Here is a 25,748-nt window from a genome sequence, read left to right as displayed (position 1 = left end):
TACCTTTACTGGATGAATAATCGGGCATGTTAATTGTTGTTTAATGTCTTCATTTCACGAGACTAATCACGGGTTAGCAGTCTGCCCCCAGCTGACCTCAGGTTTCCGCCCTTGTTTGCCACTGGCTGGGAAACCTGACTGCGCCCAGTCGCGACCGCTTTGGCATTCACATGCCTTCTCTCACCGATCGCGGTTTTCCCATGATTTATCGCGCAACTTAGCCTGAACGGGTCAAATCACGCTGCCTCAGTCGTACGCTGAATGTTTTCGGCGCAGATGCGCGAAGCGGACCATTCAGTGGAGGTACGTACTGAATTTTCGCTGTTGAGGAGAGGTTTCATACTACCTTAGGTTTCATACTACCTAGGTCGTGCCTATAAAGGGGCCCTGACGGATCCCTTTTCCCCTCTCCCTATCTCGCGCTCCCCTGGTGAGTGAGATCCAATTTGCCGCTTGCCTTTCCGGGCTCACGCTTTTGACCCGCTGCCGCTGCTGCCACCTGCATATTACTCTATCCCGGATTTGCTGCTGCCAATACCGCGATTCTCGACTACATTCCCATCTGCTCCAGCCCCTAGCTTATATTTTCTTGTCTCCCTCCTCCTCCCCGATACTCCTCCATCTCTTCTTTTCGAATTTTACTGGATGAATAATCGGGCATGTTAATCCCATCATTATCTAATACCAAGCAACTTCAACACAGGGAAGTCTTGTACCAACAAATGCTGAATTGCGCAAGGTCCGTGTGAGACATCTTCCGTTAAACGTATGACACAAGAACAACCCCCATCTAAAAAAGTACATTTGATATAACTTATGGAAAACCTATTATGTAGAACCATGATTGCGTATCGGCTGGCCTCACTACGGCGATGCGTAAGTGAATGAATTAGGACGGAAATGAGCTGAAAGGGAAAACCAGCAGGGGGGGCAACAGGACATGGCGATGAGACTCATCAGCACGAGGCGAGCGCGCTTCCGAGTGAACTCATACCCCAGTTGTGGAAAGGTGAAAGGCCCTACATATGGCTCAAGCCCAATACTGTGCCCACAATGCGCACTCAACAGCTTGGACCAAAATTTACTATGTCAAACGCCACAATAAGGGTCTATTTTGCGCGCGTAGAATGTAGTTGTACATATGGTCCTTCGATGCAATGTGAGCCGCAATCAAGACCGCGAGCGCAACGGCTTGGGTACAGTAAGATAGGTGACAAGCGATTGCAGAATCCTATGTTGCGATGGATGCATACCCTATCGGCGGGCGAAATTCGTAGCGAGGGGCAATTGGCTACTTCCAGCAATTCAACACACCATAAAAGGCCAACCTAGTGATAGTGCACAGCATGCCAGTTCAGTCTCAAGTGTCCGTCAAAGTGATGAACCACATGGAATGGTCCAAGCGAACGCGCAGCGGCTTGGACTCACCAATCATTCGAGTTTCAAGAACCTCCCATCGGCCCAGAAATCGTTCGGAGTAAAATCTGAACTGTAAACCACGCCAAAAAAAGTCTACGTTGTTCGCATGTGCAAAAGGAGCCCCATCCAGCTAATTAAGACCAGGATGCTAAGGATCAATCAGAAAAGCATTGCTCACATTACTCAGGGAGCCAGACCCGAAACCGGATATCGAGACAATTTCAAGGAGGGCTGGGAGGTCGGCGTGTCTGTAAGGGTTGCCAAAGCTCGAGACGACAATCAGAACAAGGCCCGAGTAAGGCCAGAAAAGGACCATCCGAGATGAAGTCTATGTGCATTCGCAGCTGCTTTGGAGCCAGGAACACCGAGCATCTGACGCACCAGATTCCGGGTCATCAACGGCGATAGTTGACACTGGTGCACAGGCATACTGATGCCATGTAACCACGATTCAGTGAACGTGGGGAGAAATTGGTAGCCAATCACGGAACTTCAAGCGGAACTTCGAGACGAACACTCAGATAGCCGGAGTTGGAAGTTGTGGCTTTTGCCCACCCGACATCGAAGATGCCGAAATGGACGATGAGGCACCGATAGGCTGTTTATGTCTGGAGCATTTTTGCCAACAGGTGATTGGGTCCTTGTCGCATGAAGGCTGAGTCAGGTTCCTGCCGGCATCACACTTTCAAAATGCGGCAACAACGAAGCAAGGTCCGCGTGAGATAAGATCGAGATGTGGGATGAATTAGAGAAGTAGATGGAAGCAGACATGTAATAACGATAATTGAATAACATGGAATAACACAGCGGTGATTTCGGGGAATAAACGAGAAGCGACGGGATGTGTATGCGATGTATGTGCGCGCGTGCCTGTGTGCCTGTGTGCCGTCGTAAATGTCCGTCTCTACTAGATGGAAGAGGATCCAACCTAGAGGAAGCTCGGCATCACCACCAACGTTATCTAGTCGTCCTTTCACACCCAAGCTGAGGATCAACCTCCACGATCTCTTCTTCGATCCCGGACACGTGAGAATTCTCGCGTTTAGGCATTGAGATTAGCCTCCTAGTACATGTGGGTTGTCGTTCGAAAGCTGGGTTATCATCGTATGTTTTTGATTCCTCTACGTTGTATTCATTCTGTGCGATACAAGTAAGTCAGCAAATAAATAAGATGTGTGGGGCAAGGGGAAGGGTTGCGATAAAGATAGTAAAGCTGAGAGAGCTCGAACGAAACGTAAACTCACATCGAACTTTGAAACTCTTGACCACAGCGCAACTTCATGTTGGCCTTCACGATCAGACGCTTGCTGCACGTCACGCATGACAGAAATAAGAAAACTTATCCCCTACGTTTCGTTCCAAGGTAAGTCCAGTGGCGCTTGGAACGAATCATTCCCTAACATATACTCACGCCTCTTTGAGTCCTGGCATCATACAGAAGTGAACGGGAGTGAAGGCTATCATGAAGTATCAGCCTCAATGAATATGCGATACATTCATAATGATAGATTGAGTGGGTAACGCACTTTGAAAGAAATCCAATGATTGAGACTAGGGATACATCAGCTCGACAACAGCGTTACTAGGGAGGTGGTGGCTTACCAGCACCAACACTTGGCCCAATGAATGGGATGACCCTTGGGGAAGCGACTACAACACCCTAGGAGTTCGCGGCGTAAAACTCGCTGGTTCACGATAATCCAAACAACCCTGAACTTACCGCAGCTAGCACAATTGACACTGACCTAAGAAGTTCCATCATGAAGGTCAAGCTCGAACGAATCATAGCACAGTCCACTTACGCAGTTGATAAACCTGTACAAGCAATGTACAGCATGATGTCTCTCAAAACGTTATCGCTTACGATTTCCAACAGTAGTGAGAAAATAGAGATTCAGCTTCCTATGCTCAACATAACTCGAAGGAACGAGCAGTGACTCACCTCACGGCTCCGTTCTTTCGTCGATGGATACCCCAAGCAAGAGCACCAGCAACAACAATATCACAGCAAGCGTTCAGGGGACCGAATATACGACTGGGCCACAATCGTGCGGCGTAGAGTGGATTGGGGTTTTGATATGTACGCTGTAATCTGTCGAGATCCAGCGAATATTAATATTTAGCGCATGATGAGGAGGACAGTCACGTATCTGGGGTTACTCACATCGATACGGAGACAACTACCAAGACAGAAATTTTATGCGCGATATTGGTGAGATATGCTCGAGAAAGTTGAGTGGGTAGTTAAATGGAACGTACAAAGCCCCCAACCAGCCTCGAATGATATCAGGAGTGCCTATTCCTCAGGAGCTCAGTCCGATGAAGGGTAGTGAAAGACGACCGTCCCCGACATACCAAAGCGAGCAGCAAGAACATGTTTCGCAATACTGCAGTATCGGGACGGTTCAAAGTTAAAGGGTCATGCCAGATTGTGAGGATGTGAAGATGCGGTTAAGAAAAGAACTGGCCACTGACGACGGAAGGTGGTATAGACGAAGAGTGATTGCGACACAATACCTGCTAGCAGCTTGGGTAAAAAGGTGTAAATCAAACATGTAACAGCGAGATTCCAGAAGGGCTGCGCATACGTTCGTAAATTGCGGTAATATTTGAGCCCTATGCTCAATTCGAAGTTAATAGGCGCCCAGACGATATTTGGAGAGGGATGGGGGAGAGAATGTACGTCACTTGCGCGCCATGAAACAACAGTCAGCGTTCTTACCAGATCAATTTTCTACCAGCTGCCGAACCGAGAGACATTGCGAAAGCATAAATATCGATTGCCGTCAACAAGCTGTTTACCCGGGGCGAGGGAGGAGGCGAGGGCGGAGATCGAGATAGGTCAGATTCGAATTGACAGGCATCCACCACGGAAGGCTCACATTTGAAGTGATAGCAAAATCCTTAAATACATGTGCAGGATGGGGATGAGCACACTCGAGGTCCTTGACCGGGTACAAGACAGAAACTTGCCATAAGGAAGCAACCTGCGCACGGTTTGTCAGAAGTGAGCACCAAATCCATACTTTTCTCTCTCAAATGGCAGCGACGACACTGGGCGCCTAGGAATCGATCCTCCTAACTCACCGTGATCTTCAAGAAAACATGATCGGTTGGAAAGCGTTTGTAGTAGAAAAAGGTTTGGACCGTGATAATGCCAAAGAGCCTATTGTGTGTAGATTTTGGATTAGTAATTCTGAAAAGTAACGTAGCTTCTAACCGCACAAAGCCAGCTGTACTAGCAGCCAGAAGGATGAAGTGCGACTTACGTTGCTGAAAGTGCGGAGCCTAATACAGAGAATGCAATCCATGTCTGGAGAATACTTAGGACCTCTGGCGATGGTCGGTGTGTGCTATCCATGCGTATCGAGCCTGAGCTTCTTGGCTTGGGAAGTAGGCCCGTGAGAGACGAGGTTCGGGGAGGACCCAAAGCTTGATCAGGTCCATTATATAACGTTGCATCCAAGGAAACTCGTAGCTCTCACGTCGGAGCTACAGGAGTTGTCCGCAGCTGGAGAGCGCTGTCCACCCTACATTGGATCGTATATTAGTAATTCATCGCATCAGGGCAATCAAAAACGCTCGTTTCCTTTTTAGATCATTATCTCTCATACAGCATATCACTTTTCCCTGCCGTCTTCGTCGTCACACATATAATGAAAAGTAAGCTACGTAGTCTCTGTCTGTAACCAAATCTCTGGGCCATCGGTGCCGAGGAAGCATCGAATAATTCCCCAAAAATCGCCGCTCAGCAATGATTGCCCTCGGTCCGTATGATATCCGTCCGTGTTTGGGCTCTTGGAGAGGGCGTGAGAAGCCCGCGGATCCATGTAGCCCCGGATGATTCTCCTGTTCATCAACGCATCAGACATGCCCGCTTGAATATGTGTGTTCACCATATCCCCGGACACCACTAGTGGCATATTCCCTAAGCCATAAGTAGCGTCAAGTGAAAAGGCATAACATGCACGTGTTCACGCAGAGTTAGAGCCATACTAGTACTGGACCCTGGTTTTGATTCGAATTCTGTTGTTTGAACAATTGGAGCCCAGACGTGCCTATTCGAGTGTAAGAACGGATTTGTTGCAGTCCCAGCGGCCGTACTTGTGGGATGATGTATCTCGTGATCCCAGTTTCCCATCCATCAAAGTCTCACTAGTGTCATTCGTGTGCCTTTCAGCTCCCTTGATCTCGCAATAAACTATGCCCCGGAAGTTGGACCGAGCTCAATGCGCACGCCATAATTTACTTCATTGTTCCCGGGCTGTACTTGGACTATATTTAGAATGGAGAATTCAGGGTTTGACAGGCCAATCTTTTCGCCTCTCTTTTCCCGTTGGCACGGCAGGGACGGCTGATAGGTAACAGTTTACCATGCTCCTCAGGTCAACCTCGAAGTATCTACATACTTGAGAGAATCGTTCACGTATTCGTCGTAGGAAAGCTGTCCTATGGGTTAGGTATTGACAACAAATTTAGGCATTTCATTCGCTTGCAGATGTGCAATGAGCAGAAGGACCTAAAAGTCCGTGGTGCAACTGACTCCAGTTCAAAATTGCTGTGCACTGCCTCCAAGGTTCTGGCGTTCACGCTCGGCGACTCCGACCAGCCCAGCTCGACGGAACCGCGACCCGGCGCCCATTACCTAATATGGTATCAATATGTGTAGCGCTGTGGTCACGTGGATGCGCCGCTCGGCATCGCAGATGGGGACTCACCTAAAAGTCAGGCTTGTTCAGGGTTTGTGAAGTCAGGGGTGTGTCGGGTGTGAGACGACCTTCAAACATTGGACGGTCACCATAAGTCTTTGATTCCTCCACATCATACTCATGCTGTTCGCACACCTAGTCAGTACGAGATCGTGGACCCGGGGCAATCAAGGGACCAGCCAATTCTAATACTCACATAGTGTCTCGTCATTCGATTCTGTAGTTCGTTTTCCCGCTGTCCGTCATAATTTGACTCTTGATCCATGTCTCGTGTGATAGTGATAAGCATAGTGCTCAAACCCTAATGCGAATTATGGAAATGAGAATTCGGTCAATGTAGGAAGGAAAGTTTGACAACTTGCCCCTCCTAACCCCTTTGGTCTATCAGGACGAGAACTGTATAATGGGGAACGAGAATGAAGGCTTCAATAGTTATAGATATTGTCCCGGCCAATGAGCCGAAAACATGAACATACTTGGCTAGAAAACCGATTGTTGACACTAGAAATCATCCATATCAGTTGTCAATAACCAACGGCTCTGACGCTAATCAATATACCTGATCCAACACACTGCCCAAATAGGGGAAAAACTGGCGTCAAATGAAGGAAGCCTCCCTATTGATCCAGCATTACATTCCAAAGTGATCTAGTGATAGAAGACCATACATACCACAGCCAATAAGCCAGAAATTGCCCTAAAAGCGTGACGATCGTAGATATTTCACAGTAGCAAGACGGACACTCACCCCGATATGAGCCCAGTTCCGACAACATAAAGGATAATAACCTTAAGGATACTGTCCCTGGGTGGGGGAAGCAATAGTTTTTATCGTACCGTCGTTACCAATTGACTCGAGAAATACCTTTGGGAGCCATTCCGACGTCGGTTCACGCTCCAAGCGAGCGCGCCAGCTGTAACAAGGTCACAAATTGACGCCAACAGGGCAAACACACGAGTGTACCATGCATTTGCTAAGCCCAGCGGGTTCGCGGATCCCAAAGACCATCGAAAACTTTTGCGATATGGAATTTGATCAAAGAAAGCGGACCCAAAAGACCGACCGCACACATACAATTTCACCGCTAACACTGAGTGAATAATTGGACACGACTTCAGTCAATCCCATCATTATATGATACCAAGCAATAAAACAGGGACGCACTCAATCCAAAAGCAGTCTCGTTCAATATTAAGAAAAGCTGAATAGCGGTTAGACAGCTTCGGTAAAAAGTATGATACGAGAACGCCCCCACCTGAAAAAGTGCTAAGGAAATGTTTGATATAACTATGGAGAAGTCATTAGAATCAAACCCTCCCAACTATGATGACGCAGCATATTAGGACTTACGACGATATGTGGTATAAACGAAGAATCCTTGCGATATGACGGAGGAAATGAGCTAAGAAAAAGACCCACAAGGTGTGGCGACGAGACTCATCAGAGCAAGGCGAGCGCGTGTCTAGGAAGTCATACCAACATTGAGAAGTTGTGGAAAGGTGAAGGCCCTAATTGAAACATGTGGTTTAGTGCAAATACTGTGCAGCAATGTTCAGCCGCGGGACCAAAATTTACCATGTCAAACGCTCCATAAACGTAGAAAATGGGTACATTCTGCTCGCGTAGAATGTAGTTGCACATATGACTCTTGAATGTAAGATCGGCGGCAATCAGCACCGAGCGCGTGGCTCGGATACAGTAAGATGATGACGAACAGTTGAAATGATTGCAGAACCCTATATGTTGCGAGGGATGCATAGCCTGTCAGTTAGCGAGGTTCGGAGCGGGGGCCAATTCGCTATCCCCAGCAATTCAACGTACCATAAAAGGCCAACCTAATGATAGTGCACAGCATGTTAGTTCAGCCCCAGTGCCCATCAGAGTTATGGAATGCCCAAGCGAACGGGCAGCAGCTCGGACCCATCGACCACTCACCATGAACTTCAAGAACCTTCCATCGGCACGGAATCGTTCGAAGTAAAGGAAGGTCTGTACTGTAATCACGCCGAAAAGTCTGCATTGTTCGCGTGTGCAAAAAAAAAAAACACCCGAAGACAGGGCGCTTTAGAGCTCGAAAGACTCGAAGACCCATAGGAGCACCACCCACATTGCTGAGAAATCCAGACCCAGAACTGAATATCCATACCACGAGACAATAGTTTCCAGGGAGGGCAGAGAGTTGGAATCCATCAGATTTACCAAAGCTCGAGATAACAATCAAACAATCAGAGCGAGGCCAGAGAGGGGGCCGTCCAGGACGAACTTCTACGGGAGGTATACTATATATGCACTCTTAGCAGGGAGCCGAGCGTCTGGCGTAGTACCAAAATCCGGGCCATCAACGGAGATAATCTTCACTAGTGTATATGCAAATATTGATGGGGGGGACACAACTTCGATTACCTGGACGTCCAGTTGCAGAGGAATTTGAAATCAATCACGGAACTTCGAGAGGAACACTTCAAATAACCAGAGTTGGAAGTGTGGCTTTTGCCGATCGACGTTGAGGGTGCCTCACGAGAAATACGCTTTCTATTTCTGGTACTTTTCACCCGTCCCCGCAGATCATTGGAGTCCGAAACCATGTCTCGCAAGTCAGGTTCCTCCCGCCATCACACTTTCAAAATTGCCTCATCAATATTGTTAGGAGGAAGTATAACGAGCGTGAAAGATTCAGATCCTCCGGCCGGCACAGATAACGTTACTTGAAGATCTTTGGGCAAGAATAAGCGGCATGGCAGTCCAGTATTGCAGATCATTGACGTTGTGATCATCGACGGCGTTCGACAAATCATCCCTAGTTGCTCACGATTGGGATTGGTATGTACCGTTCGATCGTGCACGTCGCCAATTGCGTGATCACCACATGCTGCAGCGAGAAAACATTGACAAGATGTAGCAATTAGCAGGTAATGGGCAGACTCCCATAATAACGATTAATTTCAGGCAACTTTTCATGGTTGGATTATCATTCAACCTCTCGCGTATCGGGGCTGAGGATGGCAAGGAAACCTGGACAATGAAGGAAAGATAGGGAGCCTACGATTGGTGCAGGGTGATCCCAGACTGACCGTGACATCACGAGCGGGAATGCGAGCCTTCGGGAGTCATTGATCTGCAAAGGGTGCCATCAAAGTTATGTATTAGAGATAGGGAATGAAGCAACAATTACCCTGTAATGAACAAGTGCCGAAAATTTACAAGGCTATCCGCGTCAGAGGGTTGTCGCTAAATTTGCTGATATCATAAAGCCAACCGCTGCACCTTTGCTTCGTCTCAACGGGGGTACATAATGACGACCAGCCATCAGTGATGTAACCGTACCATTGTGGAGAGAGTTACCTCCAGATATCGCAGTGAGAGAGAAGCGATAGTTCGCGGGAGATCTGGGAGGACCAAAAGTAACGCAGGGGTAGAAACCAAAGTATCTGGTTTCCATTTGACCTGCAGTTGAATCAGTTACAATAGTCTACTGGTACTAGGATTTGCGTAATCAACTTCAGGATACGAACCCCATCACGACGGATCGTAGACACCAACAAGAGCATCGCTAACATCTTGGAGCCACAACCGTCAGAACGAAACGAAGAAAGTACAAGGCACCATTCCGTGTTTAGCCCAATTAGATGTTCATTTTGATGATGAGATCACGCATACGACGAAGACGCAAGATTGCATATTATAAATTCAGAGAATTCTTGCCTTGAGACGGAGGAACCACAGAAGTGGCCAATAGTCATGGCGCAGGGACAGATTACCAGTGACCGAGGTCTTTCACAATTTTTTTGGGACTTGAGATGTGCATTATCCAAGTGGGATAAGCTTTTAACTGAAGTAAAATATACAGCACCGTGCTGACTTCAACGGCGGACACTCAGACACATCAAGACGCTGAATGCCGGGTTATTGAGTGACGAAGCAGACGGGGTTCCACAGGCATCTTGGGGAAGCTTACAGCAACTCCTGCCACTTCAGTGTGAAGTTGCGCAGCACCCCAAAAACCATAGATACTCAGAAACAACCCACTCACTTGTCGGCGCAGTGGTTTGTGATCAGTTGCTAAGTGAGTAGATCTCGGTAACCGAACCCGCAACTGTCAACTGAACGACGTAAGTGTCTGTGGAACATAAGTGTCAAGACTTCACCAATATCATTTTGAAGTTCGAATAGCGCGACACTAATTCACGTCGTTGGCCAGTTACGCAAGAAACACCATGTCCAAGCTTTGGGTCTCAGCTTTGCCCTAAGAAACACAGCCTTCCAGACAAAAAAAGAGATTTCGTGCATGTCGTTACTGGGTTTATGGATTGTGGCTCCAACCATACGAGTCGATAGCATGCGCTTACTCCTAATTTCGAATTAATAGTAAAGACAGGCATATGGATGCATGAGTGGGATGATGAAGGTGCACAACAAGGGCCGAAACAGTTAGACAGAATCGAGGATCTTTGGCTCCTTGAATTCCCCCTTCTGTACCACCTTTGTCCCAGTATCCTATAAAGATGAATATTAGCACTCACGCCCCAATCATCCAAATCATACAGCACCGCTACGCACGTCAGCGACGTCTCCATGAAGTTCCGCGAGCTTGGAGGCATCCAACTTGGGGGTCTTCAGCACTTTCACTTTCCGGATGTGGACATTCTGCAATGGGAATATCCCCCGGCAAGCCTTCTCGATCTCACGCCCAATAGCCTCCGGTACAAGCTTTTGTACGAATCCCTTCAGGTCCTCGTTGACAGTCTCGCGAGTCATAACTTCAAACATCTTCTTGCGGATTTGACGAACTTGCGACGATGTGGCGTAGCAGGTCTTCTTGACTTGGTTTGGACGACGCTTGGTGAATCCAATGGCAAAAAGGCGAAGAAGGTAGCCGTCAGTTGTCTTTAGGTCAATGTCGGCCTCGATGAGCGTCTGCCACTTGCGGACAAGTGACCTCATCTTGTCAGAGGTGAAGTTTAAGCCATGGAAGTTTGTGTAAGCGGTCTTGCCCTGGACATCCTCGACACGGAGCTTGATCTTACGGAAGGACTGATCTTCATCTTTGGTGAGGTCAGCGAGGCAAACCTCGAGCAGACGATGACGGACAGCCTCCGCGGAAGTTTCTGTATGTGAATTGAAGTTTATTTGATCAGAACAGTAATGCTATTCAGAACAACACCAACGTACTGGTGCCTTGTGTCCGGTTGGCGAGAGTCTTGCCGACAGTTTTAACATCGAAGTAGGCTGGAGCCTTGATGTCAAACCATTCTGATGGATGGGATTGAACAATCAAACAATACAAGTCAATGTAGGGAATTGTACCCACCTTTGCGAGAGAAGGGATCGACGGCTTTCTTTTTTAAACCCTTCTTACCGCCCTTGATTACGCGCTTAGTCTATGTAGCATCATGCAGCAAAGAGTCAAACCCCTCAGTATTCGTAGCACTTCCGTGTTCGCGTTAGTTTATCTTACCTTGCCAACAGCCATACTTTTCTGGGAGGGGAGGGAGAGATAATGCAACCAGGTTCTGTAGCGGCTCGACTGTCAGCAAATAATGGGGCAGCGGTTCGGCGGGCCTTTCTAACCTGACGGAACGAAAGGGCTGCAACCGAAAAAACTATACAGTTCCTACGCCCTCCAAAAAATCATCACGTGATGACTCATTTGGCGCTTGGGCGACAAATACATCTCGACTCGTCTTGTTTTTTTTTTTGGTTATTGTTGATCGAGATGCCCTCCCCAATAAGCAATAACATTTCGCTCTACAGCTCTCGTGCCTCACAAAAGCGTTGTGGTTCGGAAGCTCAGCGACACCTAACATTAGACCGTGCATATCGCGTCCATGCTGGGACATGAGCGGGGATGCATGCGTTTGGCGGTTCTTTGTTGTCCGGTATCAGGTCTCCTGCTCCCTATCAACGCTCAGACATGCCCACTTGAATACATGTGCCCTCGTAAATACCATGATCCTAAGCCTTAGTGCAAAGGCATGACGTGGTACGTGTCTGGAAACAGCTGAAGCATCTGCTTTCACGGACTGTTGGGTGCAAGGCCAAATGACCGGACAGACAATCATCGACCTCGCAATACCACTCACGGGTGCACTGACATCATTCAGTCCATTATCACGTAGCTCAGGGAGAGAAAACATTCGCCTGTTGAAAGATTTCGATGAAACCCTTTTCACGCAGCCTGTGTGTGAGGCTCTGAAGCGGGCGGACTTGACACGGTTTGACGAGTTGAGCAAGACAAAGGACCATTGGGAACAGGATTACGTTGCTGGAACGATGTCACACACATGAAGTGGAGAAGTCCAGAGATGACAGAACGCCGATAGTGGTGACGGGTATGGTGACGATACCCGGCAATTGTGACCTGGCAATGACCTTGGAAGCAAGGTACTTTACCTAACTGATACGATGTGCAATGTGTACTGCAAACTGTGTCATACACGCAGCTATACACTGAGAAAGCGCTCTCATAGCAATGAGGAATGTGCAGGATCTGGTGTTCACCGCGAAGTTGGCAAACAGTGCTGTCTTTTCCGGTCGAAGGGCTCTCAAGGCATTTATACACAATCATGCAAGTTGAGAACACGAGGGCCCCCACAGGGTGCGACAACAGTTACCCATTGGATAGGTAAGATCAACCTATCGTCTCCAGACTCGGTGACGGTGTAGAGTCCGCATCGCCGAAGCAAGCAAGATTAAGACATGATTCAGATATGGCGTATCGGCGGGCAAATACGGTGGCAATGAAGTGATAATAAATGAGAAAGGGGACAGAGTGACGACGCCGGGATTATGCTATAAGCTTGACAACACCACCAGCCCTTCTTATCTTTCTCCTGTTGGCATCACAATTGTCAAATTAGAGGATGACGGTAGTTCAAAAGTTGGGATGGGACGCACTCTGCTTTGGAAGAAACCGACCGAGTTTTTACGATCAAAGGCATTTTTGGCAGACTGAAAGAATGATGACATGAGTGAAGAATATCAATACAACAATGGATGAATATACGCACAATCCTTTACCCAAGAGTTTACTATACCCGTGAGCGAGAACATCGATGACAGGCACAACCTCGCTTTCTGAGGTGAGTCCTGCCTTCTCCTCTTCAGGGACGAGCGACCATAGCTTGTCCACATTGATAGTCGGGGACCAATACGGGTTGCGCTTCAAGTGGAAATAGCGCATACCAACTTTACCAAAATAACCCGGATGGTACTAAGATTGTAAAATGAGGAATAGGATTTTTCAATCGCCAAATCTTCCGACCACACCTTATCCATGTTTGTCCTAAAGTCGAGGGTGAGTAAACTGAATAAGGAGTTGGTGTGCAACGGGAGCACTCACCGGTGGTGGTGTTGACCACCAGCAAGACCGCGACCACCTGGGTGCTTACGGTGTTTCCCTACACGTCCATAACCGGCGGAAACATGTCCGCGGTGCTTACGGGTCTTGGAGAACCGGGTCGGCATTGTCTGTTCTTCAGGAAAAAGGTCGCACAGTCAGCTCAAGATACATCCAAATCAACTTGAATCAAGGCCGAAATCATGCGAATTTCAAACACCACCCCCTTGAGGAGCAACGCAAAGCATGAAAACGCAGCAGGAAGGTAGAATGGCCCAGTAATCCAAAATTTCCATACCTTGAAAATGTGGATGAAGGTTCAAAACTAGGTTGATATTTTTGCTTCCGAGCCCTGAGTATAAAACGTTGACCTTTCCTTGTCTCCTTTGACTTGCTGGTAAACGTATTTAACCATCTCAGTCCGGTGGTCCTCGCTTCTAGTGATTATTCTTTCAGGAGCGGGTTGAAAAGCACTTGGTAAGCTTCCGTTCGGTTGCCCTGTTCAAGTGATTATTTCCATATCTATAATCTGTCAATCCTCCGAGCTCAAGGAGCCTTGAGGACAATTTAATTTAAATGATTCTTTTGGCTTTTCGATCTACATTGCATCTGACATATTTAACTGTAGTTATGAATGCTCCAAATCGATTTGAGCTTTATACGTTAGGGGATGGGGAGAAGTTGTATGTAGATTATTACCATTTTGATGAATGGACCCCGCTCCTTACTTGCATTTTCGTGCTGCTATGAGCAAGATTAGAGATTCAGGAGACACGAAAATTCCCAATGCGGCGACGTTCAGAATCAATAAACAAGATCATACCATGGCGAATATGATACGCTCGTAAGCTCGCCTGCATCCCTTTCTTGTGGCGCATGTTCAGCTTTCTTTGTTTTGTCACATCTTTCGATACAGACAACTTCTCAGAGGGGCCAGCGTTCTCTTCGCAGGCTACAAAGTCCCCCACCCGCTTGAACCTTACTTCATCCTCAAAGTCCAAACTGATGGCTCCATATCTCCCTCTCAAGCGCTTCAGGAGGCGTGCCAGCAAGTCATTGCCCTCATTGCTGATTTACAGCAGAAGTTCAATAAAGAGTTTGAGATGAAGGAAATAGACGAAGTTGGTGCTCCTCCCGGTGTTGGTGTTGGGTTAGGTGCATATGGCGAGACCCTTGGCTCAAGAGGCGTTGGGGATTATCTTGATTTCGGTGGCTCATGAGTAAGCAGAAGAATATTTCGTACTTAATTTTCACTCCCTCACTTATTGTAATTTGAACCAAAGGTTGTAGTATTAATGCTCCACGTCTGGCATGATATTCGTGCGGTGGCATCTTATGCGAGCTGACTAGGAATTGTTACCATTCCATCCACTCCACAACTGTCATCATCCTTGGCCGTCCTTTGATATGAGAATGCGGTATTGTACTACTCAAATATCCGCGGCTGAGCGGACGGAATCTGCTTTTCTGCCTTAAGATTGATCTCCAGCTTCATGCTTTCGGTGCAAGAGAAGTAGCGTTTCTAATTTTGGTTGGATGGCGCTCCGCTACGAATCAACCTGGCACTCGAGACCACTGCTTCTGCTTGGTCTCAACAGACAATTTTTGCTGTGGGAGCGGGCGTGTTGTCTCAGTACCCAGTTACTAGAGTCAGCCATCAACAGGAGGGCCACTACATAGACCTCTTGCGAGCACTAGATGCCACATGCACAGGACCCCACTCGATTTCCACTGGAGTTACGACTCTTGCTCCTTCTACCGCACATACGGAACGTCCCGAAGTTGATCTTATCCTGATGTTCGAAACTCCTGGGACCTGACTCCGATAGCAGGAGGCACCGTCATCAGTTTGACTGAGTGCAGAGGGAATGGCTCAACTATCGCCATCACGGAAACCTGATTCTCAGCACTCTCGGCCTTTCGAAGGTAGCAGCGTGAGTCAGATTGGCAGGAGCGTTTTGCTCTTGCTCTCATTGCACATGTTCTTGTTGTCCGATGTGGATGTCGTTGGTTTGTCCGCTCGTTCAGGTTGGATTGGAGTGTGGCAATAATTTTGATGCAATTGTCCAAACGTGCAAAGCAACACCCCTCGTGAGATGCGTGGTGGTCAGATATTTCACCCAATTTTGCACGGCTGGGACCCCAACAAAAATTATCCGGCAACGCTAGCTTGGGGCTTTCATTATTTATTCGTCATCTCACTTTGTCACTTGCACTCCTATCACGCCTCTGGTGGGGTTCTTCACTTTTCTTTAATATTCTTGATCATCCATCACACACCGTTTAACTACATGTAGGAACTTTGCAAGAATCAGTTCATACTGAACATGTGATGTCGGCAATGCCGGTTGACCGGGAAGCCCTGCCCAGTGTGCAAGATGTATATAACTAGCTGAAACTATACGCCTCGTTTGTCCGTGAGTGTCAAGGAATCCCGAGGACCTAAATACTAACACGGTCAGACTCAAAGTATTGTTGAATTTGATTTCGCGTACTGATCGTACCATCTTCCAATCAGACGACTCGCTAAAGGGACTCGATTCATTATAAATAAACTCCATGTTTCCTCGAGCCTCCTCCCCATTTCTCGTCAGTTAGTCAGATCATTTTCAAGAACTGCGATGGCGAGTAAAAGTTTCACGCTTGTTGTTTCGGAACGCTATAATAAGCAATGCCGATGTTCGCAATAGGCTCAAGCAAACTTCTCGTCGCCTAACGAAACTGTCATTGTCTCCGCGGTCCGAACGCCTGTAGGGTCATTCCAAGGTATGATCGAAAAGTAAACCATCGAGACACGCTTGCTGACCCTGCGATTCGCGTCCTCGACAGGTGTCCTCAAAGACTTTAGTGCTCCAGAACTTGGTACCATTGCTGCGAAGGGTGCTATCTCCGCCGCGGGCATCAAACCAGAAGACGTAGAGGAAGTTTACTTCGGTAACGTTCTTCAAGCTGGTTTGGGTCAGTCACCCGCTCGTCAGTGGTTCTCGGTGCCGGCATGCCCACCTCGACCGAGGCAACGACCATCAATAAGGTCTGTGCGAGCGGATTGAAGTCCATTACCCTCGCTAGCCAGGCGATTCAGCTTGGCCATCGCGATGTCCTGCTCGTCGGTGGCATGGAGAGCATGAGCAAAGTGCCATATTACGTGCCTCGCGTCAATCCTTCGTTCGGGCACATCCAGGCGACCGATGGGTTATTGAAAGATGGGCTTTGGGATGTGTACAATGACTTCCACATGGGTAACTGTGCCGAGAACGCTGCTGCTAAGCATGGTATCACTCGAGAGGATCAGGATGGACACGCCATCGAGTCTTACAAGCGTGCTGCGAAGGCGTACGAAGCGAAGGCCTTCGAGAAGGAGATTGTCCCTGTTACTATTAAGGACAAGAAGGGTAAGGAGACGGTCATTGCTGAGGATGAGGAGTACAAGAAGGTGTTGTTCGACAAGTTCCGAGCTTGAAACCCGTTTTCAAGAAAGATGGAACTGTCACCGCAGCCAATGCCTCAAACCTGAATGATGGTGCCTCTGCTTTGGTCCTGACAAGCGCTAGGAGGGCTCAGAGTTGGGAGTTAAGCCATTGGCACGTATCATTTGTATGTCCTTGCTCCCCGAGTCTACTTCCCCCAGCCTAAGTTATTTCTATTTCGTAGCCTATGCCGATGCTGCTTTACCACCGATCGATTTCCCCCTCGCCCCGAGTATTTCGCTACCTGCTGCTGTCAAGAAAGCTGGCTTGAAGTTGGAGGACATATCTGTTTTCGAAATCAATGAGGCTTTCAGCGCCGTCATTCGTGCAATCGAGAAGATCCTCAACATTGACCCTGCAAAAGTCAACCCGAATGGGTAAGTCACCGTGTCTAGAACCTCATGAAGTTCTTTCTTATTAATGCGCATGTTCGTAGTGGTGCTGTCGCTCTTGGCCACGCGTTAGGAAGCAGCGGTTCACGTATTGTCGTCACTCTTGCGCATGAGCTCAAGCAGGGTGAATATGGCGCTGCTGCCATTTGCAATGGTGGAGGAGGCTCTTCAGCTATCGTCATTCAAAAGTTGTAACTCTTTTAGCATTTTTTACATCATTTCACTTTCGAATCTCAACCCGATGTTGCATGTACCTATAATTTAGATCATACTTCCACCAGTGCAAACTGGAAATTGCACTGGTTCATCGTGTATGGATGGGTCGGCAGGATACGGTTACACGAGGGAAAGACAAGTGAGGTACAGGCCACGATTCTGTTCTTGACCAGGTGGCTTCCGCAATATCACACTCTACTTTTGTTCAGTTCTTCAGACCAAATGGTTATAATTCGGCATCGTACCTGAGGTTGAGGTCTCTCAGACGTCGCAAACGCTATTGCCATGCTTGCTGTTGTGAATGCGCACCATAAACGTGCTGGTCCACGGCTGCTTAAGCCGGCGACGAAGAGAACGTGAGAGGAAAAAACCTACTTTTGAAAGTTCCGTCATCTTGCGCTTCCTTAACTAGGAGTAGCGTCCCAGCTTCTAAGGGATTATCTGGAATGATCAGTTAACTGATGAGGCAGATGGTTCTACACCATTTGAACTGGGGTACCATTGCGAGGCTGCTCAAATATTTCCTTAATTATCTCATCTATTTCATCGAGGCGAGTTGAAGCCATCTCGCCAAGTCTTCGCGCTAGGGATAGCCTTATGATAGCCTCTCCTTGTCCTTAAAACAAGGGGTACTATGGAGTCAGACCCAGATACTCTTTTCACAATCCGAAGACTGACCTGAGACACTAGAAGCAACACCATTAGGTGATCCATCGGGGGACCATGCCCAACAGCCCGCACCGTACACCGCAGCCTGGTAGAGAATTTAAGGAGCGAGAATCAAGACGAATGGATGGGAATTTTCCTCGCCAATGCGACCTGGCTGCTTTAGTAGAATCCCACCACTGGCGGAGGCCTAGACGATTTAGGAACATAATTTGGATCCAGATTTTGACTTCGGCTGACCTTGACACACCAGCTGCTAGCCTCCCTTTGCTATCCAGTGCTACAGCACCTACTGTATCTTGTACGTCGTGCTCTGGTACTCCCATCTCATGTCTTTGTTCTTCCATGCGCCACTTCCATGTCTTCCAATTTTGAGTTGCTCGAGGGGTGATGAGTTCTTCGGGAGAGACAGTTCGAATATCGGTCTTCTGCGCAAATGAAACGGCGCCTTGGGAGGCGAGCATCCTTGTCAGTGAGGTGAGCCATATGGAAAAGAACGCATTTGAAAGAGGACTAACAAAGGTCGTATCATTCCCATTGGGGATGGGATTCGCGATTGCTCTAAGATTTTTTGTGCAACTTTGATTGGGTTCTTAATTCCTGCCAGTGCTCTCAACGTGACGTCCTTTCTTGGAACCGTCAAGGGAGAAGCGTACCTGAAACGGCTGCCACTGCACCAAATGCTCCATCAGCCCCCGCATAGATGGAAGCGTCACATTCCACGTTTCCTTCGATATTTAGATTAGAGCCATAGCCTTCATAAGGAAATCAGGGCATTTTCTGGGGATATTCCGTTAGGGAAATCACCTGCATTGAGGCTGCCATCGTCTTCCATCACACTGATACCGAGTGACACGGCAGCTATGCCGTCACATTCTCCGGACATCATGGATTGTATCGAGACACTGCATGCCCTTCCTTTTTAAGGTAATTAGTCGAGATTTCCTTGTGCAGACCCGTCGTACCTTTTCAGGGCGAGTTTTATTTCGGCAGCTTGAGAACGACCAAGATGCCCAGCGCCTCCATGAACGGCGATGACCAACTAAACTAGGTGAGCAACGATAGCACTCAATGGAAAAAAAATAATGTTTCACCATCGAGCTTGATGTAAACTCGAGACTTCACGTAACTTGAAAACCGCCAAGGTTATGCAAAGCACAGTTTCCCACGGTCTTGGTGGGCAAATCCGCAGCATAGTGGCAGTGTAGATCCATAAACTAAATTGGTAACATCAGTGATTCAACATCACTCTCACCGTGTAACGGATCATCGTCGCCGAGTCTGTCGTTCACCACGAGAGACCGAGGGTAAAGTTCTTCTGGTGTGGAGAGCAAATCCGGGACTTTTTCAGAAACATTCTCACTGCAAAGGAGTACCTCTCAACAATGTCTTCGTTTATCATTTCGGCGAGGGCAGCCGAATCGTCCACTTCGAGTGCTCACCTCTCTACACCACCACAGTTCAAAGTTGTTGGGGTGTTACTAGCAGTCATCTCCGGCGTTCTCATCGGCTCCTCATTCGTCTTTAAAAAGAAAGGTTTGGTAACCATACCACTGCGGTGCATGGTACAATCCCTGAATGCTCAATTATTTGTTCTTTGTTTTGCCCCCTTATTATTAGGTCTTCAGTCGTCCCAAGAAACTGCAGGAGAGGGGGTGGCCTATCTGAAATCACCGTTGTGGTGGACAGGTATGTCTGCGATCTGGGCCGGCCACTCAATTACGTCGGAGGGTGACATAGAACACGGTTGATTCTCAGGTATGATCATGATGATCTTAGGCAAGTGCTCTGTTCCAGGAATGCCCGAAAGTCTTCCTTGATGCCGCATCTCAGGCGAAATTTGCAACTTTGGGAGTTACGCTTTCATACCCGTGTGTCCTCCACACATATCGTTCTTGGCCATTTTTTCACCTCAGATTTACTCGATATTCAGGCTATAATTGTTACACCGCTTGGCGCATTGTCCGTGGTTATATGCGCCATACTATCATCGATTTTCCTGGAAGAGACGCTCACATTTTTCGGGTGGATCGGTTGCTTTCTTTGCATCGTGGGTGTATTTCCCCCCATACCACAACTTCTCCCCATGTGTCCGTCTTTAGGTTGGCTCCGTGATAATTGCCCTGAACGGACCGCAGGAGCAGGCCGCCTCAACCATCAGTGAATTCCAACACCTCTTCTTATCACTGGGTTTCATCATTTTCGGTTCCCTCATTATCCTAACTGCTTTGGTTATCATTTTTTTCTTTGCTCCAAAATACGGAAAGAAGAATATGCTTTGGTATATTTTGGTGTGTAGTTTGTTTGGGGGTCTCAGCGTTAGCTGCACGCAGGGATTGGGAAGCTCGATTGTGACCACTGCCCGTGGTCAGAACCAAGTACGTGAATGAAGTAGAATGGATGATCGTTTAACTTAACAACGAGGGCGTTTCCAGTTCAAATATTGGTTCATGTATTTCGTGAGTTTGTTTCACCCCTCGGCGCCTTTCAAGCTTAACGAATGTCGTTATGGAAGCTCATTGGCTTTGTTGCGATAACACTTGGTGCGTGGTTCCGTATCTGAGCCATTATATCAAACAGTTGAACAGCCCTTCAGTGACCGAGATTTATTTCCTCAACTTGGTGAGTTTCTTGGCCTGAAGGCTAGATTATTCTCACCTATTTTCAGGCATTGGCGCTTTTCAACACAGGTATTGGCACCCTTGATTTGATCATCTTTTACCTGTTACTCATACAAGTCCATTACGTCGTTCCCTGTTATAGCAATGGGTGAGCGGTGCATTTCCCCTTATAGTTGCTTGTGCGATGTGTCTTACGCCATTGCGCATAGTTACTCCAACGTATTATGTAAGCTAGTCCTCTGTCTTAGTGCACACTTGCTCCTGATATTCCGATCCGAAGGTCATCTTTACATTTTTCACTCTGGTCACATCAGTAAGCAGACCGGTTTGTCTCTACGGAACTATCCTCTAATTGATCTCTTACAGGTCGTTCTCTATCAAGGCCTACATGCTACCGTAGCGCAGATTATAACAGTTGTAATGTGAGTGGCAGTATTATGTCGGCACAACTATTGATCTAATGGTTAACATAAAATAGGGCTTTTCTTATAATTTGTACGTATCGTCCTTTAAGTAAATATACGAGATTCTCAAACAAACCGTGATAGGTGCTGGTATAACGCTCCTCCAGATGTCCAAAGTCGACCCAACGTCGTTCAGCAATCTTGACCGGAAAACTACATTGCTTCTGCAGGCATCACGGCAGAACGTGGAAAAACGTGATAATGTCAGCGTTACCGAAGATCCAGGGATGGATGCTCTCCGTGGCTCTTTCGGTGCGTTCGGAAGTATCATTCGGGCTAAGAGTGTTAGCCGAATAAACACAACTGCTTCTGTTCGGAACCGTCGGAGAGGAAACGATGTGGAGGCGGGAATATCAATGTCCAGTAATGCCGGCGCAGATGGGCATAATCTCACTGATTTGCCACGGCTACAGCTTTATGACACGCCCATGCCATCGTTCAATTCTTCGGTTCAGGAGCATTCCTTCGAAGGTGATCATCCGTTGGAGGAACAAGGAGCCAGCACCCAGTCCGGTCCAATACAGCATCGAACGACGATTAAGTTCAAAGAAACCGACGCAGCGTATTACTACCACAGTCCGGGCAAATCAGGGCCTACCATTCACGAGAAGAGAACCCCAGGTAGAGTGGGTGCTTCGCTAAGCCGGGAATCCTTAGAGCCAATATCCGAACATGACAAAAGAAGTACCGTTCACCTGGACGCTGACGAAGCACCTCCAATGCCGCATGAGCGCTTTCGCTCGCCTCCCCCGACCTTGGGGCAATCAGGTTGGCAGCAAGAAAATGGCGCATCTCCAAACAAACATAGAACGAATACTGCCTCATCAGAGCAGGCTCTTCTCCCGTCGTTGCCACTGTCCATCGCAAATATCAGCCCCATCGCTGGCGACTCCCATGATGATTTGTTGCTTTCGAGACCGACAACACCCGTTACTGATTACAAAAACTTCCATCCTATCACCCCTTCCCGTTCTATTAATCGCAGTTATCCAGGAGATAAGCGGAGAACGAGCAGCGAGGACGAGATGGAGGCACACGAGAGTCTCGTATCGCAGGAAACGGATGAGGAGGATGCTGATGATACACAAGACACACCGACGAGAAACCGCGGCGGAGTACGACTCGTTAACAGCAAAACGTCAACTCCTAAACGAATATGAAGCTTCCCTGGGGAATCGCAGGCGTGAACCAAGTGAGCATATTGTACGGACTTTTTACGAACTTCTTTAGAGGTTGTATGATGTTTTCGAATGGACTCTTTGTTGGTAACACTGCTACAATATATTTCGTTGGTGGCTAGACGAAGTCCTTTCGTTGTGGCCTATGCAAACAAAATATCTCTCGCCCGATTCCGATCTTGACGACTTCGGCTTGAAAATATTCACTCGGCGAAAGGCTCGCTTGAGCTCCTGTTCAAATTCTCGCATGACTGGGTGATCAAAATATTTCATCCTAGGTGGAGAGACATAAGATTGGGAGATTGAGAGAAAAAAGCCAGTTGCTAACACAAGAATGCCGCCCTTGCCGTTTGTAGAATTTCCTCCTTCCTGCGGTCTGATAACTCCTGGAATGTGCATTTTCGCGAATCCGAAGGCTGCACGGCACAAGTCTAAACTGTTCTCAGAATCTCTGTCACGATTTCCTGTTATGTTTGCACACATGTCAGAAATCACGACATCGACAGAGGAACCGCCAAGGCTGGATATCAATAATTTGTGAGTTTCGGGAATCAGAAAGTTTCCCTGGATAGATTCGACGCCTGGAATAGGGTCTATAGGCAGAACGTCCACAGCAATGACTCGGGACTGGCCAGTCCCGTTCGGTTTGACCTGATTTATTCGCTTCACGGCGACTTCGCTCCAACCACCAGGGGCCGCACCCAAATCCACCACGACATTTGCACCCCTGAATACTTTATACTTCTGGTCTATTTCCAGAAGTTTATATGCACTTCGAGAGCGTAAACCCTCAGTGGAACGTAGCTTTACGAACGCATCGCGAGATTGGCGATGTAGCCATATTTTAGACGAGGTAGAAGCATGCCTGTGGGCGAGGCATAGCGAGATAGGGACATGAAACCGACATTGAAATGGGATCATGAGCACCGTTAGACACTCTGTGATAAGACTAGCGCGGCACGCCCAAAGCGCTCTCAATAGAGTTGAGGTTGGGTTGTGTCCGATGAATTCACTGCGGCGCTTGAATGACACCAATTCTCATTCTCGACAATGGAGCGTCAACCATTAAAGCCGGATTCGCTAACAACGATGAACAGCCAAGGAAAGTATACTGATCAGATATAGGATGAATCAACGCATTCAACTGAGATTTTGCCCATTTTCATAGGCTGGTTCCCAACGCTGTTGTCAAATCCAAAGGCGGAGGATCAAAGCTTTATATTGGGCAAGATATAGAGACCTGCGATGACTTCTTTGGGATATATTATAGGAGGCCATTCGAAAGAGCAAGTAGTGCAACTTCACGGCCAGTCGCACGACTCATCACATCGAGCAGGGTATCTTAACGGATTGGGATACGGAAAAGGCAGTATGGGATAATTTATTCTCTCCAGAATGCTTAAATGTAAGCACTGTACGCGGTAATTGATATCACGACTGGCAAATGCGTTTCTGCAAGGTCGATACTCGTGCGACGTCCCTTCTTGTCACCGAACCTTATTTCAACCTTCCCTCCGTACAAGATACATACGATCAACTTGTCTTCGAGGAGTATGAATTCAAATCCTACCTCCGCACCCCTGGTGCGTCCCCATTTTGCATCGGAAAAGCGAGCCCCTGAATCGGTTCCACCATCTGTCTAGCCGCACCGCTGGCTCAGTATGGGCCTTTGTTCGCTCAACGAGACATGCCTCCTCCCGAATGCTACATATTAGTGGACTCGGGTTTTTCATTTACTCATGTTATCCCAGTTATGAAAGGGAAAGTCCTAACCCCCAGTATCAAAAGGCTTGTTTATGTACAGCCCCTGCAGCTAACAATTGTTCATGTGCGGTTCTTCCACAGGATCGACATCGGTGGAAAGCTTTTAACGAATTATCTCAAAGAGATAGTTTCCTTTCGCCACTGGGATATGATGGAGCATTTTTATGTCATGAATGAAGTTAAGGAGAAGTGCTGCTTCGTTTCGAGCAGCTTCAGTTCGGATTTAGAATCGTGCCGGTGAGTCACTACGCTCTATCGGGAATCTAGATGCCTCTCTCTTAGGTTACATGATTAGGTTGCATCCACGCCGGAACCCGATTGTGCAAGAATACGTTCTTCCGGATTTTGGTGCCAGAATGAAGGGCTATATCCGCAGTGGGCCAAATGCTGCTCCTCGAACTTCCTTAAAGGATTCCTCCGCTGATCCGTCCCCTATGGACCTCGATGGGGCTATCTCACAATCATTGAAGCAGGATGGAACCGAGCCTGTACTGTACATGGCAAATGAGCGCTTCACTGTACCGGAAGTTCTCTTCCACCCAAGTGATATAGGTCAGTTCAGTGTTCCCACCCAGTTGATTCATGTTCACAATTCAAACCCAGGTCTTCACCAGTCTGGATTGCCAGAAACAATAGCAAAATGTATCTACTCTCTCAATGTGCCAGATGATATTCGGGGGTTATTTTGGGCCAATATCGGCCTTGTAGGTGGGAATTTTTGCATGGAAGGGATAGTGCCAAGATTGTACGGAATGCTTGCTTTTTTTATGTGCAGTTCTGAACAATGTTCTCTAGGAAAACGGAATTACGTGCCTTGGCGCCACCAGAGGCCCACGTCGGGATTTATGAAGCGAAAGAGTATGTACATGTGCAAATACGTTGGGTATGCAACAAAACTTATTTGCGATTCCCCGAAATAAGCCCTGTTACTGCGACATTTGAATCACTCCATTCATTCGTGCGCACGGCCAACGTTTCCTCAACAGTGACTTATTCAAAAGCTGGGAAGAGCACATCGAAAAATGCAAAGTCTCCATCAACGAGCTACTCTGCTAAATGTGTGACGAAGGAGGAGTACTTGGAAGGGGGCACAAATATGTGTCGAAGGAAGTTCACCCAAAATTGGGAGCTTGGCTTTGACTTGGGCAACGATGCGAAAAACAGGCATTCCGATGCGTCGCATCCAAATCAAGCTTCACATGAGGCCCACAACACCTCTACGCCAATGACGGACGTTGAGGATGTCGAGGTGCTAACTTTGGATGATGGAGTGGACAATGATACCGAAGTCGACCCGACGTCAACTGATAAGGGGCTGATGGGTAAGAGACGAAGGCGCAGCGCAACGATGAGTGAGGCAAATACTAAGGAGGGTCTCATGGTCTCGCGGAGAGGGAAGAGCGGCGTGAAAGGCAGCGGTAGCGGAGGAAAAGCCAGGGTAGGCTCCCAGGCACGGGGGCGAGGTGTAAATTCAAATAGCTTATCAAAGGAAGCTGCAAAAACTGTGCAGTAGCG

General features: G+C 47.8%; 13 protein-coding genes across 13 annotated transcripts; 5 read left to right on the top strand and 8 right to left on the bottom strand.

Annotated features, from left to right (window-relative positions):
- Nucleotides 1–2,352: 2,352 nt before the first annotated feature.
- On the bottom strand, nucleotides 2,353–4,990 carry EI90DRAFT_3054385 (uncharacterized protein). The gene is made up of 16 exons (XM_039060086.1): nucleotides 4,818–4,990; nucleotides 4,689–4,780; nucleotides 4,507–4,585; nucleotides 4,383–4,387; nucleotides 4,302–4,322; nucleotides 4,142–4,213; nucleotides 3,884–4,040; nucleotides 3,675–3,715; nucleotides 3,362–3,511; nucleotides 3,222–3,278; nucleotides 3,140–3,164; nucleotides 3,022–3,079; nucleotides 2,946–2,970; nucleotides 2,831–2,876; nucleotides 2,664–2,765; nucleotides 2,353–2,556 (listed from the first exon to the last, which is right to left on the bottom strand). Exons 2-16 carry the CDS (start codon nucleotides 4,778–4,780, stop codon nucleotides 2,377–2,379), a joined length of 1,110 nt encoding a protein of 369 aa, XP_038917083.1. The 5' UTR covers nucleotides 4,818–4,990; the 3' UTR covers nucleotides 2,353–2,376.
- Nucleotides 4,991–5,675: 685 nt separating this feature from the next.
- EI90DRAFT_3054380 (uncharacterized protein) lies at nucleotides 5,676–6,624 on the bottom strand. Its single transcript, XM_039060085.1, has 5 exons — nucleotides 6,605–6,624; nucleotides 6,491–6,551; nucleotides 6,325–6,429; nucleotides 6,138–6,251; nucleotides 5,676–6,064 (listed from the first exon to the last, which is right to left on the bottom strand). The coding sequence occupies exons 3-4, from the start codon at nucleotides 6,415–6,417 to the stop codon at nucleotides 6,138–6,140; spliced, it is 207 nt and encodes a 68-aa protein (XP_038917082.1). The 5' UTR covers nucleotides 6,418–6,429; nucleotides 6,491–6,551; nucleotides 6,605–6,624; the 3' UTR covers nucleotides 5,676–6,064.
- Nucleotides 6,625–6,818: 194 nt separating this feature from the next.
- Nucleotides 6,819–8,575, bottom strand: EI90DRAFT_704477 (uncharacterized protein). Its single transcript, XM_039067974.1, has 13 exons — nucleotides 8,533–8,575; nucleotides 8,237–8,441; nucleotides 8,065–8,143; nucleotides 7,951–7,964; nucleotides 7,845–7,865; nucleotides 7,705–7,776; nucleotides 7,610–7,637; nucleotides 7,480–7,531; nucleotides 7,385–7,416; nucleotides 7,294–7,330; nucleotides 7,204–7,241; nucleotides 6,994–7,143; nucleotides 6,819–6,933 (listed from the first exon to the last, which is right to left on the bottom strand). The coding sequence occupies exons 2-12, from the start codon at nucleotides 8,317–8,319 to the stop codon at nucleotides 7,054–7,056; spliced, it is 546 nt and encodes a 181-aa protein (XP_038917081.1). The 5' UTR covers nucleotides 8,320–8,441; nucleotides 8,533–8,575; the 3' UTR covers nucleotides 6,819–6,933; nucleotides 6,994–7,053.
- Nucleotides 8,560–9,369, bottom strand: EI90DRAFT_3054374 (uncharacterized protein). Its single transcript, XM_039060084.1, has 2 exons — nucleotides 9,005–9,369; nucleotides 8,560–8,949 (listed from the first exon to the last, which is right to left on the bottom strand). The coding sequence occupies exons 1-2, from the start codon at nucleotides 9,085–9,087 to the stop codon at nucleotides 8,742–8,744; spliced, it is 291 nt and encodes a 96-aa protein (XP_038917080.1). The 5' UTR covers nucleotides 9,088–9,369; the 3' UTR covers nucleotides 8,560–8,741.
- Nucleotides 9,370–10,130: 761 nt separating this feature from the next.
- On the bottom strand, nucleotides 10,131–11,705 carry EI90DRAFT_2995092 (40S ribosomal protein S1). Its single transcript, XM_039056185.1, has 6 exons — nucleotides 11,698–11,705; nucleotides 11,585–11,639; nucleotides 11,438–11,507; nucleotides 11,299–11,379; nucleotides 10,687–11,234; nucleotides 10,131–10,623 (listed from the first exon to the last, which is right to left on the bottom strand). Exons 2-6 carry the CDS (start codon nucleotides 11,597–11,599, stop codon nucleotides 10,558–10,560), a joined length of 780 nt encoding a protein of 259 aa, XP_038917079.1. The 5' UTR covers nucleotides 11,600–11,639; nucleotides 11,698–11,705; the 3' UTR covers nucleotides 10,131–10,557.
- Nucleotides 11,706–12,124: 419 nt separating this feature from the next.
- On the top strand, nucleotides 12,125–12,594 carry EI90DRAFT_3054369 (uncharacterized protein). Its single transcript, XM_039060083.1, has one exon. It carries the CDS (start codon nucleotides 12,169–12,171, stop codon nucleotides 12,412–12,414), a length of 246 nt encoding a protein of 81 aa, XP_038917078.1. The 5' UTR covers nucleotides 12,125–12,168; the 3' UTR covers nucleotides 12,415–12,594.
- EI90DRAFT_2995090 (ribosomal protein L18e/L15P) lies at nucleotides 12,536–13,604 on the bottom strand. The gene is made up of 5 exons (XM_039056184.1): nucleotides 13,469–13,604; nucleotides 13,396–13,411; nucleotides 13,137–13,339; nucleotides 13,024–13,077; nucleotides 12,536–12,959 (listed from the first exon to the last, which is right to left on the bottom strand). Exons 1-5 carry the CDS (start codon nucleotides 13,591–13,593, stop codon nucleotides 12,914–12,916), a joined length of 444 nt encoding a protein of 147 aa, XP_038917077.1. The 5' UTR covers nucleotides 13,594–13,604; the 3' UTR covers nucleotides 12,536–12,913.
- A 491-nt stretch (nucleotides 13,605–14,095) lies between these two features.
- Nucleotides 14,096–14,685, top strand: EI90DRAFT_2918114 (DNA-directed RNA polymerase; the record flags this gene model as incomplete). The annotated part of the gene is made up of 3 exons (XM_039054635.1): nucleotides 14,096–14,148; nucleotides 14,217–14,309; nucleotides 14,382–14,685. The coding sequence occupies 3 exons, from the start codon at nucleotides 14,096–14,098 to the stop codon at nucleotides 14,683–14,685; spliced, it is 450 nt and encodes a 149-aa protein (XP_038917076.1).
- A 1,339-nt stretch (nucleotides 14,686–16,024) lies between these two features.
- Nucleotides 16,025–17,519, top strand: EI90DRAFT_3145397 (thiolase; the record flags this gene model as incomplete). The annotated part of the gene is made up of 7 exons (XM_039065284.1): nucleotides 16,025–16,054; nucleotides 16,156–16,231; nucleotides 16,295–16,423; nucleotides 16,444–16,898; nucleotides 16,940–17,063; nucleotides 17,117–17,309; nucleotides 17,369–17,519. The coding sequence occupies 7 exons, from the start codon at nucleotides 16,025–16,027 to the stop codon at nucleotides 17,517–17,519; spliced, it is 1,158 nt and encodes a 385-aa protein (XP_038917075.1).
- A 209-nt stretch (nucleotides 17,520–17,728) lies between these two features.
- Nucleotides 17,729–19,242, bottom strand: EI90DRAFT_2917978 (nucleophile aminohydrolase; the record flags this gene model as incomplete). The annotated part of the gene is made up of 10 exons (XM_039054630.1): nucleotides 17,729–17,859; nucleotides 17,916–17,981; nucleotides 18,040–18,156; nucleotides 18,219–18,294; nucleotides 18,328–18,385; nucleotides 18,447–18,671; nucleotides 18,725–18,806; nucleotides 18,863–18,961; nucleotides 19,014–19,120; nucleotides 19,172–19,242. Coding segments are annotated over 10 exons (1,032 nt in total), but the record flags the coding sequence as incomplete, so codon positions are not given.
- A 165-nt stretch (nucleotides 19,243–19,407) lies between these two features.
- EI90DRAFT_3154103 (magnesium transporter NIPA-domain-containing protein) lies at nucleotides 19,408–22,629 on the top strand. The gene is made up of 16 exons (XM_039065910.1): nucleotides 19,408–19,742; nucleotides 19,827–19,895; nucleotides 19,965–19,985; nucleotides 20,040–20,077; nucleotides 20,140–20,256; nucleotides 20,309–20,584; nucleotides 20,642–20,665; nucleotides 20,722–20,749; nucleotides 20,803–20,828; nucleotides 20,875–20,896; nucleotides 20,970–20,975; nucleotides 21,037–21,053; nucleotides 21,108–21,140; nucleotides 21,194–21,249; nucleotides 21,306–21,322; nucleotides 21,376–22,629. The coding sequence occupies exons 1-16, from the start codon at nucleotides 19,592–19,594 to the stop codon at nucleotides 22,449–22,451; spliced, it is 1,977 nt and encodes a 658-aa protein (XP_038917073.1). The 5' UTR covers nucleotides 19,408–19,591; the 3' UTR covers nucleotides 22,452–22,629.
- EI90DRAFT_2995078 (ribosomal RNA methyltransferase) lies at nucleotides 22,350–23,452 on the bottom strand. The gene is made up of 2 exons (XM_039056183.1): nucleotides 22,798–23,452; nucleotides 22,350–22,743 (listed from the first exon to the last, which is right to left on the bottom strand). Exons 1-2 carry the CDS (start codon nucleotides 23,388–23,390, stop codon nucleotides 22,566–22,568), a joined length of 771 nt encoding a protein of 256 aa, XP_038917072.1. The 5' UTR covers nucleotides 23,391–23,452; the 3' UTR covers nucleotides 22,350–22,565.
- Nucleotides 23,341–25,746, top strand: EI90DRAFT_2971596 (actin-domain-containing protein; the record flags this gene model as incomplete). Its single annotated transcript, XM_039055732.1, has 10 exons — nucleotides 23,341–23,571; nucleotides 23,638–23,779; nucleotides 23,806–23,874; nucleotides 23,929–24,052; nucleotides 24,113–24,470; nucleotides 24,529–24,785; nucleotides 24,837–24,978; nucleotides 25,029–25,091; nucleotides 25,155–25,191; nucleotides 25,264–25,746. Exons 1-10 carry the CDS (start codon nucleotides 23,495–23,497, stop codon nucleotides 25,744–25,746), a joined length of 1,752 nt encoding a protein of 583 aa, XP_038917071.1. The 5' UTR covers nucleotides 23,341–23,494.
- Nucleotides 25,747–25,748: the final 2 nt, after the last annotated feature.

The sequence above is a fragment of the Cantharellus anzutake genome (genome assembly GCF_015039405.1).
Source record: "Cantharellus anzutake strain C23 chromosome Unknown EI90scaffold_19, whole genome shotgun sequence".
Lineage (NCBI taxonomy): Eukaryota > Fungi > Basidiomycota > Agaricomycetes > Cantharellales > Hydnaceae > Cantharellus > Cantharellus anzutake.
Note: the sequence above shows the minus strand (reverse complement) of the source record. Positions and strands in the feature narration are given on the sequence as shown.

Excerpts from the sequence above, each read along its gene's own strand:
- EI90DRAFT_3054380 (XM_039060085.1), bottom strand. The coding sequence starts at position 6,417 with ATGCTTATCACTATCACACGAGACATGGATCAAGAGTCAAATTATGAC. Across the intron at positions 6,252-6,324 it reads ATCGAATGACGAGACACTAT|CATGAGTATGATGTGGAGGA; the intron begins GTGAGTATTAGA and ends GTGTGCGAACAG.
- EI90DRAFT_3054385 (XM_039060086.1), bottom strand. The coding sequence starts at position 4,780 with ATGGATAGCACACACCGACCATCGCCAGAGGTCCTAAGTATTCTCCAG. Across the intron at positions 3,716-3,883 it reads CCTTCCGTCGTCAGTGGCCA|GCACTCCTGATATCATTCGA; the intron begins GTTCTTTTCTTA and ends CCTGAGGAATAG. Across the intron at positions 2,766-2,830 it reads ATGCCAGGACTCAAAGAGGC|GGGATAAGTTTTCTTATTTC; the intron begins GTGAGTATATGT and ends AACGAAACGTAG.
- EI90DRAFT_3054369 (XM_039060083.1), top strand. The coding sequence starts at position 12,169 with ATGACCGGACAGACAATCATCGACCTCGCAATACCACTCACGGGTGCA.
- EI90DRAFT_2995090 (XM_039056184.1), bottom strand. The coding sequence starts at position 13,593 with ATGCCGACCCGGTTCTCCAAGACCCGTAAGCACCGCGGACATGTTTCC. Across the intron at positions 13,078-13,136 it reads AAACTCTTGGGTAAAGGATT|TCTGCCAAAAATGCCTTTGA; the intron begins GTGCGTATATTC and ends TCATTCTTTCAG. Across the intron at positions 12,960-13,023 it reads TCGGTTTCTTCCAAAGCAGA|GAGAAAGATAAGAAGGGCTG; the intron begins GTGCGTCCCATC and ends TGATGCCAACAG.
- EI90DRAFT_2995092 (XM_039056185.1), bottom strand. Across the intron at positions 11,235-11,298 it reads CAACCGGACACAAGGCACCA|AAACTTCCGCGGAGGCTGTC; the intron begins GTACGTTGGTGT and ends ATTCACATACAG. Across the intron at positions 10,624-10,686 it reads TTCATGGAGACGTCGCTGAC|GATACTGGGACAAAGGTGGT; the intron begins GTGCGTAGCGGT and ends TCATCTTTATAG.
- EI90DRAFT_704477 (XM_039067974.1), bottom strand. The coding sequence starts at position 8,319 with ATGGATTCCAACTCTCTGCCCTCCCTGGAAACTATTGTCTCGTGGTAT. Across the intron at positions 7,777-7,844 it reads GTTCTGCAATCATTTCAACT|AGTCATATGTGCAACTACAT; the intron begins GTTCGTCATCAT and ends CTTACATTCAAG. Across the intron at positions 7,242-7,293 it reads CGAGACTGCTTTTGGATTGA|TCGTGTCCAATTATTCACTC; the intron begins GTGCGTCCCTGT and ends GATTGACTGAAG.
- EI90DRAFT_3154103 (XM_039065910.1), top strand. The coding sequence starts at position 19,592 with ATGTCTTCGTTTATCATTTCGGCGAGGGCAGCCGAATCGTCCACTTCG. Across the intron at positions 19,743-19,826 it reads ATTCGTCTTTAAAAAGAAAG|GTCTTCAGTCGTCCCAAGAA; the intron begins GTTTGGTAACCA and ends CCTTATTATTAG. Across the intron at positions 20,257-20,308 it reads TCGGTTGCTTTCTTTGCATC|GTTGGCTCCGTGATAATTGC; the intron begins GTGGGTGTATTT and ends GTCCGTCTTTAG.
- EI90DRAFT_2995078 (XM_039056183.1), bottom strand. The coding sequence starts at position 23,390 with ATGATCCCATTTCAATGTCGGTTTCATGTCCCTATCTCGCTATGCCTC. Across the intron at positions 22,744-22,797 it reads GGCAAGGGCGGCATTCTTGT|GATGAAATATTTTGATCACC; the intron begins GTTAGCAACTGG and ends CTCTCCACCTAG.
- EI90DRAFT_3054374 (XM_039060084.1), bottom strand. The coding sequence starts at position 9,087 with ATGAAAAGTTGCCTGAAATTAATCGTTATTATGGGAGTCTGCCCATTA. Across the intron at positions 8,950-9,004 it reads ATCTTGTCAATGTTTTCTCG|CAATCCCAATCGTGAGCAAC; the intron begins CTGCAGCATGTG and ends AACGGTACATAC.